At 56.1% G+C, this 11,026-nt stretch overlaps 1 protein-coding gene across 1 annotated transcript; it reads right to left on the reverse strand.

The window, feature by feature from the left end:
* Positions 1–304: 304 nt before the first annotated feature.
* On the reverse strand, positions 305–10,754 carry CPN2 (carboxypeptidase N subunit 2). Its single transcript, XM_008151634.3, has 2 exons — positions 10,683–10,754; positions 305–2,213 (listed from the first exon to the last, which is right to left on the reverse strand). Exon 2 carries the CDS (start codon positions 2,208–2,210, stop codon positions 567–569), a length of 1,644 nt encoding a protein of 547 aa, XP_008149856.2. The 5' UTR covers positions 2,211–2,213; positions 10,683–10,754; the 3' UTR covers positions 305–566.
* Between the last annotated feature and the right edge of the window lie 272 nt (positions 10,755–11,026).

Here is an 11,026-nt window from a genome sequence, read left to right on the forward strand (position 1 = left end):
GCATTTCCCTCCCAAGGCACCTTTCACCTGGAAGCAGCCTGCAGGCGGAAGCTCCCGCCATGAGTTCCCAACACACCAGAGCCGGGCCCTTGCCCTTCATCTTTCTGGTCACCTGTGCTTCTGTCGCCTCCTTTATCAATTAAAAACAAATTGGGGTGGGGGGGCCCAGGGGGAGGATAGAAACAGACATTTGGCTTTTGAACTGGATGTCAAAGAGGGTGGCAGGTACCTAAGGGTTGGAACTTCAGGGTGGGGATGAGAGTGGGGTGGGTATTCAATAATAGAAAAAACACCAGGGGCGTGGCCTTATTTTATTCTCCAGGCCAGGATGCAGCGTTGATGGGTGCTTTGCAAAGCTTAAGGAAGTTAAGGTCTCAGGCTCAGAGGGGGAGATGAAGGAGGAGGAGGAGGAGACCCTGAGGGCGGGCTTGGCCTCCTCCACCTTGGCCATGGACCTCCCTCCCTGGCATCTGAAAACCCAGCCCCAGCTTCCCTGTGCCCCCACCTCTTGCCTGGTCAGGCCCCAGAGGCCACGTGCCCAGGCTCCTGGCTCTGTCTACCTGCGCCTAGGGGTCCCCTGCCCGAGCCTCAATAGACACAGTGACCCTCACAGAGCCGCAGCTCGACTTCAGTTCCCACGCCCGAGCGGCGTTGTGCGTCATTCCCGGGGAGCCCGAGCCCTGCCTGGGAGACAGCTGGACGTTGAGCCAGCGGCACTGGGCCTCGTCACACGCCAGCACCACGGTGCCTTCGGGGTTGCTGTAGGTGCACCGTGTCTGGGCTGCCCTGTCCTCCGCGACCAGATCCCAGCCGTCCCCGGGCTCCCGGTCCTCCAGCCCCGGGGCCTGGTAGCCCACGCGGTCTCGGGTGACCGGGCACACCAGCTGCTCCTCCTTCAAGGCGGGCACCACCTGGCCCTTCAGGTAGGCGGGGCCCGCGCAGTAGGTCTGGATGTTGAGGAGCCTGTCGCTGTACTCGCGCAGCCAGCCGGAGAGGTAGGCCAGGTGGCAGTCGCACTGCCAGGGGTTGCCGTGCAGGGCGAGGTTGAACAGCTTGTAGTTGGTGTCGAAGATGCCCTGCGGGAGCGTGGCCAGCAGGTTCCTGGACAGGCTGAGCAGCTCCAGCTTGGTCAGGTTCTGGAAGAGGCCTGCGTGCAGCGCGGTCAGGTTGTTGCTGCCCAGGTACAGCTTGCCCAGCTCGGTCAGGTCCCTGAAGACGCCGGCCGGCAGGTGGGTGATGGCGTTGTGAGAGAGCGTCAGCGAGCTGAGGTTGGACAGCCGGGCGAAGGCTCCCTCGGGGACGGTGTCCAGCTGGTTGTGGGACAGGGACAGGCCAGCCAGGCCCGGGCTGTGGGCGAAGAGGCCGGCGGGCAGCTCCCGCAGCGCGTTCCCCTGCAGGCTCAGGAAGGTCAGGCTGCCCAGCGAGGAGAAGACGGAGGGCGGCAGGTGGCCGAGGGCATTGCGCTGCAGCCACAGCTTCTCCAGGCGGAAGAGCTGCGAGAACAGGGAGGGGGGCAGCTCCGAGATGGAGTTGCCGTCCAGGAAGAGCTCCCGCAGGCTGCGCAGGCCCGCGAACAGGTGCGGGGGCAGGCGGGAGAGCTTGTTGTTGCTCAGCCTCAGGGTCTGCAGGCTGCCCAGGGGCGCAAACAGCTCCTCGGGCAGCTGGGCCAGCAGATTCTGAGCCAGGTTGAGGGTCTCCAGGCGTGTCAGAGGCTGGAAGAGCCGGGCGGGCAGCGTCTGGAGCAGGTGGCCCTGCAGCTGGAGGGACTCCAGGGCGCCCACGTGGCGGAAGAGGTCCCCGGGCAGCGCCTCCAGCCGGTTGAAGTTGAGGGTGAGCTTGCCCAGCGAGGCCAGGTTGGAGAAGATGTCAGCGCTGAGGTTGGCAAAGGCGCTGCCGGTGACCTCCAGGTCCCGGAGCCCGGGCAGCCCCCCGAAGGCATCGGGCTCCAAGTGGGAGAGCTGGGTGTTGAGGAAGACCACCTTGGTGAGGTTGGGGCTGCCGCCGAAGGCCCTGGCGCCCACCACGGTGAACGCGGTCTCCACGAAGACGATGTCCGTGGCGTGGGGCGGGATGTCCCGCGGGACGGCGGCCAGCGCCTCGTCGGAGCAGAACACCTCCCGGACGAAGCAGTCGCAGCCCACGGGGCAGGGCCGGGCGAGCCTGGCCAGGAGCAGGAGGCAGGCCCCGGGCAGCCAGGCGCCGGGAAGCATCTCCTAGAGCCGGGCGGGAAGAGAAGAGGGAAGCGGTGTCTCTGAGCGGGGCGGGGCGGCTCGGTGACCAGTGCGCGGGACGGGAGCCAGGAAATGGGGATCGGCTGTCAGGGAGGCCAGCCGTTTGGACAGCAGTTTATGGTGTGTGTGTGTGTGTGTGTGTGTGTGTGTGTGTGTGTGTGTGTGTTTTATTGATTTTTTACAGAGAGGAAGAGAGAGGGATAGAGAGTTAGAAACATCGATCAGCTGCCTCCTGCACACCCCCTACTGGGGATGTGCCCGCATCCAAGGTACATGCCCCTGACCGGAATCGAACCTGGGACCCTTGAGTCCGCAGGCCGGCGCTCTATCCACTGAGCCACACCGGTCAGGGCATGTGTGTGTTTTTTTAAAGAACTCATGGATTTATTTATTTTTGTTTTTTGTTAATCCTCACCAGAGGATATTTTTCCATTGCTTTTTTTAGAGAGAGTGGAAGGGACGGGGAGAGACAGAGAGAGAGAAACATCAGTGTGAGAGACACATCAATTGGTTGCCTCCCACACGAGCCCCGATCAGGGCCAGAATGAGCCTGCCCTTGACCAGAATCAAAGGTCGATGCTCTAACCACTGAGCAAACCGGCTAGGGCCAGTTTATGTTTTTATTGGTTTTCATACTACCTCGTGGCAGCCTTGCAAGGTCGGTAGGACCAGGGTTCTCGCCTCCTGACAGCGAGAAGGTCACATGGCCTGTCCACAGCAGGCTGGCAGCAGGCCCAACACCCAGGTGTCCTGGACTCCCCAAGTTTGTTCCAGATTGGAGAAAGGGGCAGAAAGGCATGGAAGGAAGGAATAAAAGACCACGTGCACTGGGGAATGTTTAAGATAATATGTAAAATATGGGCAGATTATTCCTAAATTGGAAGTTTTTAAACCACACTCTTCCTGAGTTTCCCAATCTCAGCACATTCCAGAGCCTCGTTCTGAAGAGAGCTTACCATCTGCTCTCCGCACGTCTGCTGAGGGTGAAGGCAGCCGCAGCACCAGAGGGCTCTTGAAACCAGCGCGTGGGCCCCTTGGTACTGCCGCTGTAATGCTGTCCTCCAGCCCCTGACATCCCACCCCACCAGCAGGGGGCCATGGAGCTCCCCACAGCCAGCCAGCGGACAGGAGGTCCCAGCTGCAGGGGTTCCACAGACCAGTAGGTTTGTTGTAAATAAGGGAAGGGGACCAGGTTTTTAGTTTACTAAATATTATTTTTTTTAAGAAAAAAAAGAAATGCCAGCATCCACCCACAGGTCACAAGTTGGTGATTCAGCTGAAAACTGTGTTTGGTCCATGTTTCAGTCCTTTCTATGCATGAACCATTAGGCCAACATGTAAAAACAGAGACGTATCACATTAAAACTCCAGATTTCAGGCGCTGGCTGGTATGGCTCAGTTGGTTGAGCATCATCCCATGAGAGGTCATGGTTGGATTCCTGGTCAGGGCACATGCCCAGGTTGCAGGCTCGATCCCCAGTAGGGGTTGTGCAGGAGGCAGCCGGTCGATGTTTCTCTCTCCCTTTCCCTTCCTCTCTCTCTAAAACATCAATGAAAACATATTTAAATTTTTTTAAAAATAGTCCGTATTTCCAGATGATTTAGGGGCAGTGGACTCACATTCCTACGTGACAAGACCATCTGGGCTCAGTTGCCCCACTAGCGGGAGTACACCTCCCAGGTTACTGCTGTTCCCGCCCACACTATGACCTACATGGCTTGTCGTGGTTCAGATTCCATAAATTAGAATTCCAGCTTTACCGAGTGCCAGCTATGTGACCTTGGGCTTGTTACTTAATCCGTCTGCACTTCAATTTTTTATCTGTAAAATGGTGATAATAATAGTGTCTATGGTGTTAGGGTAATTGGGGATTAAATGAATAAATACAAGTAAAGTTTTTAGATCAGTGTCTGAGATAGAGCAATTAACAAACTATGTAAATTATTGTTAAATGTTGCAAGCCACCATCATTACAGAAAAAAATTATCTGAACACCAAAAAAGTAGGAAAAACAAAATGCCTTTCAGATAAAATACATTTGGAAGGAAGGGAGGGATGGAGGAGGGAAGAAAGGAAGGAAGGAAGGAAGGAAGGAAGGAGGGAAGGAGGGAGGGAGAGAGAGGGAAGGAAGGGAGGAGGAGGAGGGAAGGAAGGAAGGAAGGAAGGAAGGAAGGAAGGAAGGAAGGAAGGAAGGAAGAGAAGGAGGGAAGGAAGGAGGGAAGGAAGGAAGGAAGGAAGGAAGGAAGGAAGGAAGAAAGAAGGAAGAAGGAAGGAGGAAAGGAAGGAAGGAAGGAAGGAAGGAAGGAAGGAAGGAAGGAAGGAAGGGAGGGAGGGAGGGAGGGAGGGAGGGAGGGAGGAGAGGAAGGAAGGAAGGAAAGAAGGAAGGAAGAGAGGAGGGAAGAAAGGAGGGAAGGAAGGAAGGAAGGAAGGAAGGAAGGAAGGAAGGAAGGAAAGAAGGAAGGAAGGGAGAAAGGAAGGAAGGAAGAGAGGAGGAAAGGAAGGAAGGAAGGAAGGAAGGAAGGAAGGAAGGAAGGAAGGAGGGAGGGAAGGAGGGAGGGAGGGAGGGAAGGAAGGAAGGAAGGAAGGAAGGAAGGAAGGAAGGAAGGAAGGAGGGAAGGGAGGAAGGAAGGGAGGGAAGGGAGGGAGGAAGGAAGGAAGGGAGGGAGGGAGGGAAGGGGAAGGAAGGAAGGAAGGAAGGAAGGAAGGAAGGAGGGGGAGGGAGGGAGGGAAGGAAGGAAGGAAGGAAGGAAGGAAGGAAGGAAGGAAGGAAGGAAGGAAGGAAGGAAGGAAGAGAAGGAAGGGAAGGAAGGAAGGAAGGAAGGAAGGAAGGAAGGAAGGGAAGGAAGGAAGGAAGGAAGATAATCCTAATTCTTCTCAATTGTCCTGTTTTCAGTAAAAACTCACAACTGGCCCCTAGCTGCCTCTCTGCTGCCCTCTCTGGCTGCCTCCTCCATTGCAAAATTCAGCTTCAGGTTAAAGGGCTTCGTGTGTGACAGTTTCCCCGCAAACACTGTGCTTACGCAAGCCCCTCTATAGACACTACATAACTCAGTTTTTCCAGGAATTTTTCAGCCTGTAGAGAAGGGACAACTTCTCCCTGAGAACGGGCACACGTCCCTGAGGCTCCTCGGTGCACACAGACGCTGAGTTAGCCACAGGAGTGGATTTCACACTGTGCGGGCATGACAGCCACTGCCTGCCTGCTACTCAGGACACGAGAGGGCAAGGCACGAGCCTCGGGCATGCGTGTGCCTCCTGGTTCTGCGGCCCTTAGGCCAGTGGCTAGAGTTCAGCTTTAGCTTGAGTTTTTATTCTCCTGCGATTGTGTGCGTGGAATACAGGTAAGAAGCAGAGGCCCTGGCCGGAGAAGGGTGCGGTAGCCACTGTCCCACCACACCGGCCACCTGGGCTGCCCCTGGGGACCCAGCACAAAACCCCTAGGGATCCTGACAGCCGCCTTCTCTGGCCCCAGAAATGAGGCACCTGGCTTCTCCATCGTCGCCCCCAGCACAGGCCTCCGGCACGAAGGGTGCTCATGGCCGTCCTCTGTGAGAAGTGGGTGTACTCTTCGCTCTGCACTCAGCGCAAGCGCAGTGCTGACTCACAATGCGCTCGGTTAGCGCCTGCCGAACCGAACCCTCCACAGCTGAGAGGAGCAGCCTGGGAGGCAGAGCTGCTGTGCCTGGAGCGGTGCCAGCCCGGGTGAATGACCCCCAGGCTGGGAGGACGGTCTCAAAGCCCCCCACCCCTCGAGTAAGAGGGAAGCGATTCCTCTCTCTAACATGCCGTAATGTTGTCATGTGCCCCCTTGGTCCTTGGTTCTCACCGGCAGTTTCCAGAAAACAGCCCACTAGAATGGACGTGGGGGCCCTCAGGGCCATCTGGCCAGCCTCCTCCTGGAGAGGGTGTCCGCAGCGGGGCTTGGGCTTGAACCCAGATCTGGTTTTCCCGTCTCCCCTGCCAGGAAAGCCAGGACCAAACGGGAGGCACAGGTGAAAGGAAAGCTAAAGCTCGTGGGAGAATGTGTCCCACCTACTGAGCCTGAGAGACGCTCCTGCTTCCCCTGGTCTGTCTCTGACTCTAATCTACTGTCATCCTATACAATAAAGAACTAATATGCTAATTAGACCGGACGGCGGGATGACCTTATGGAATGACCTTCCAGAAGGACCAAGGCGGGGCGGGGGGCCTCTTCGGGGCCTCGAGGCAGCCAGGGCTGAGGGCAGAGCGCCTTGCACGAATTTCGTGCACCGGGCCTCTAGTTTGGAAATATATGCCTTGGGATTTTCCAACAAAGGCAGTAACTTGAGATTGAGGACTAGATCAAAACGATGACATCAGTCACACAGGAGATCACGTGTAGACAAATCAGCTTCGGCTCAGGCAAAAGTGGGTGAGGGAGGTAAGGGGGACCTCTCCGATGTGGGGGGCAGAGCTCAGGTGGCTGTTCCCACCTTCTAGCTCCCAAAGCTCCCACACATACGTCTCAATACCCAGAGCAAATCTAGAAGGACCCAGAACGGGGAAACTGGGGGTCCCAGAGCCACGGCGACTGGCCCAAGGGCACGCGGTTAAGAAGGAAGGGGCCAGGGTCAGCCTGATGGCCTGCGTGCTAAGCAAGGTGCTCGCTGTGACACCCTCGGTCTGGCTTCCACACCACGGCAGTGGGCTGGGCGGGGGTACACAAGCCTGCTGCTCACATTTGCAGGACCCATAGTGAGAGCGTGCAAGGGCCCTCGCCTACTGTCTGCCCCCTTCCCTCCCCGCTGACTCTCTCCAGTGCTGTGAGTAGAGACCTCATATTCCCTTCTGTGAAATGGTTGGCCTGGGGAGGCAACCCACAGGAGCCCTGGGTCCCGGATACTTAAAACAGGCTTTACAACGGGGCACAGCCTCCGATGGGTCTGCCCCTTTGACCTTGCAAACTTCTCAGCCCTTGGGATGTCATGGTGGGAGGAGGGCCAGACAGGGCCTCTAAAGTGTAGGCCAGACACCCCCTTGCCCCAGTCTACTGGGGTGGGAGGGGGCAGGGGATGGTACTCACGGTGAGGAACGCTGATAATTTCCGGAGGGGCCACGCCTAACCCTTCTCACATCACTCTAGAACGGCTAACAGTTTGTGCCGTTCAACTCTTGTCTCCATCCCTGATGAGCTCTGTGGCCTTAACTGAATTGCCTAACCTCTCTGTGCTTCAATGGTCTCATCTTTAAAACAATGAGCTTCACTACTACCTCCCTCGTGGGGTTGTTCCGAGGACTGAAGGAGAAAACGCACTAAAGCCCAGACTCAGAGCCGGCACAGTGGACACGCGCTGATCCCCCACTGGCCGCCACCGAAAGGGCTGTTGACTGAAAAGGTCTGAAAGCGCTCATTTGAAAACGGTCTGTTCTTTTCACTTATCGAGGTGTCGTGGGTTCCTGGACTTTTCCTTCTACTGAATCACAGCCTTGCACAGCACGGGAGCCGAGGATCTGCTCTTCGCAAACGTCTGGAGTAACTGCTGTGCGCACTACACGTTGACAGCGGCCGTCTCTGTCACGCCCAGAGCATTTCGGTATCTGCCCGGAGCAGCCGCAGTCACCCTGATTCCTCTGAGTCCCGGCCGGCCCCAGCTGTTCTGAAGTCGTCACGGAGGTTGGCCATGGAATAACGGATGAGATCATTCAGCCACCTCATTTATGGACCAGCGAGGTTTGTGACTACAGCACTTTTCTGCCTCTTTCCTCCCGTCCCACGGAAAGGTGTAATGGTTTTGTCCTTGGTTTAGTCAAGCACAGATTCTAACGGCTCTGGCCAGGATGCCCCGGACTTGGGCCCCTTCCCCACTCTGCCCTCAAGAGCAGGTCCCTGGGGGATCTAGAGATAGGACGTGCCCCTGCCTGGGCACTGTGGAGGCTGGCACCCGAGGGGACAGTGAGGCAGCCGCCAGAAGATCCCTGCTTCCCATCTGAAAAACCACCTCTGCACTTATGTACAGACTAGAAATGGCCACAAAAATGTTCCATGCTCTCAGCAAGCCTGGTTTTATGGGGGGTGGAGATTACTGGTTGCAAATGAACTCTTTCCTCTTCTCAAATTGCTTTTGGGTTGGTACATTTCTGGGTGTGCCACAAGCCAGTCTGTCACCCACCCCAGAGCTGCTGCTCACTGCTCCCAGAGGGTGACGGGAGCCCAGAGCCCCTGGCTGCCTCGCCCAGGCCCCCGGGGCAGGCCTGCTGCTCCCTGGACCTCAGTCTCCTTCTCTCAACCCAGGAAAATAAGCCACGTGGCTGAGGCAGTCAGACCTGCCGTGGGCTCCTGCCTCTGTCCCTCCCCAGCTGGCCGGCCCTCCCCAACCTGCTGCCCAGTGTGTCTCAGGCAGTGAAACAGGCCCTCGGAGTCCCAGTGCCTGCCTTTGTAAATTGAGAGCCATCACCATCATAACGCTACTACCTAAATGACTGCTGTTAGGCTCACTGTGGTAATTAAGTGAGATAACAAGCAAATTTCTCACCCCTTAGGGTGTCATAACATTAGGTGTGTGATGTTGTGATATAATCAGAAATACATAGTTGGCCTTCTTCCTGGTTCCTGGCACAGAGCTCCGAGAACCCTTGGAGTTTCCCGGGTGATGAGGGAGCATCTTTTGTTACTCATAGGGAGCCCCTTTCGGCCACACCTGACTTTATGCCAATGAAGTGACTCAGAGGGACCCTCCACAGCTTCAGATTATGCCCAAAACCTTTGCCCTGTTTATCTCTGATTGTGGGTGATTTACTTTTTTTTTTTTTTTAATTTTTGCTTAATCATATGCTTTCTACATTTTTTAAGTAATGAGGTGGAAAGTTATTATAAAAATTGAGATAATTGTGTAAAACACACAGCACAGATCCAGGCCCATTTTAGGGGCTTCCTTGATTTTTTTTTTTTTTCCCTTCCTCAAAGTTACAATGCAAAGGCTCGGTGGAGCTCGTCCATCAGCTGTCGTAAGGCTCCTGAAGGGAGGACAGCTAACATTCTGAAATAAAAGGCTGTGAGCCGGGCACTGTCCTCTCTTCCAACGCTCCCCGCAGGGCCCAGCCCTAGCCCTCGCTTCCCAGACCTTCCCACTTCAGAACGTGTGCCTCCCTCTCTCTCCCTGCTGCTGCCTGCCCCCATTCCACCTACCTCCCAGGCCAGTGCAAGTCACACTTCCCCTGGGGAGCCTTCCTTGATTGCACCTCCTCTGGATCCCCCGAGCCACTCATGTCCCCCGTTGACCGCTTGGGTCCTTCTGCTCTGCACTCCAGTCGTCTGCACCACCCGCCCGTGAGCCCGCAGCATCTCCACCTGCCTGTGCACCCAGCATCTGGCTCGGGGGCTCCTGTGCTGACCCGGACGGAATGTGTTCGTGGCTGGCGTGACCCCGAAGCTCAGCTCTGACTCTTCATCCTATTAATGGGGTTCAAATTCTGGCCGTACTGCCTACTCGCTGCGTGGGCTTGGGCAGGTCACTCCATCTTTCTAAGCCTCAACTTCCCCCGCTGTAATTACAACCCCATCCCTTAGGGTTGAAATTCATACCCAATTGCATGATAAATATGTTAAATTACATAGTAAGTATAAAGCACTTAACACAGTGCCTGGCAAACAATAAATGTTCAATAAAAGGAAGTGCATACACATTTCATTCCTAGAGTGACTATATATTTTATCATCTAAACCAGAAATGAAAGGAGAGCTATTGATAATTATGCCAGGACGACAGGCACACACTCTAGGGTGGAACCAGGCAAACGTGGATGATGGTCACCCTGCTTATCCCCCCCGTGGGGAAGCATGGGACTTGGTTGGAATGTCTGTAAGGAGGATTCTCCGAAAGGTCGGGGGCCTCTGAGGGGACCTTACCTTGACTTTTCCAAACAAGTCCGAGCCCCCGGGTGTTTTCCTAGAATCTCTATGTTTAGTCTTTAAGTACAGGACCTTGTAGAAGCATGTGCTTTCTCAAGGATACTTACCCTGCTGATTGTATCCAAAGGTTAATTTGAGTTCAAGTTGTGGTTACAATAAAAAGCCAATGAGGCAGGCAATCACGGCTATTTGCTCCTAAAGTGAACGAGCCCCTTAGCCTCTCTTTCACAGAAACGTGCGTCGGAGTAACCTGTTCATCCGCCGCTCAGGGTCTGCTGCTCAGCCCCGGCACCCCACCAGGCACCAGGAGCTCCCGAGTGCAGGGACCAGGGCACTTTCCTCCCGGAATCCGTCCCCCCTCGACCTGCCTCCTGCCTCCCTCAGCCCGGCACCACCCTGGGTGAGTACCTGAGGGGCTTCTCCTCCCAGGGCAGGGGGATGCTTCAGCCTGCCTGGAGCTGGGGACATGCTGCGAAGCCTGGAAGGAGGGTCAGCTCCCCTCCTGCCCGCAGCCAGGACTCCAGGTTCCTCCCATGTTCCCACAGACCCAAGAGCCCTATAGTGACTCCAGGAGACCTACCGTGAGGGGCTGGGCAGGGGGGACCCGCTTCCCTATCACTTCCTTGGGAGCAGAAGGGTGTCCGGTGTGGTCTGTGGCCTGTGGTCAGTGTGGACCCAGCAGCCCAGAGCTGATCAAAGTTCCAGGAAGTGGTTCCTCCCCTCACGTGGCTTGAGTGTTCCCGGAATGTCACCCGGGTCACAGGAAGCAGAGAATCTGGGGCAATGCCTCAGAACATTGCAACATGATCCTGACCTGCTCCCACAGACAGGTCCCCCGCGGGGCCAAAATCCATCTAAAGTCACAGGCTTGGCACCTTTGGGACCCCCAGGGCACCCAGGAGTGAGAAGTGGGACTGGGGTCCA

This window comes from Eptesicus fuscus, chromosome 3 (genome assembly GCF_027574615.1).
Source record: "Eptesicus fuscus isolate TK198812 chromosome 3, DD_ASM_mEF_20220401, whole genome shotgun sequence".
Taxonomy (NCBI): Eukaryota; Metazoa; Chordata; class Mammalia; order Chiroptera; family Vespertilionidae; genus Eptesicus; species Eptesicus fuscus.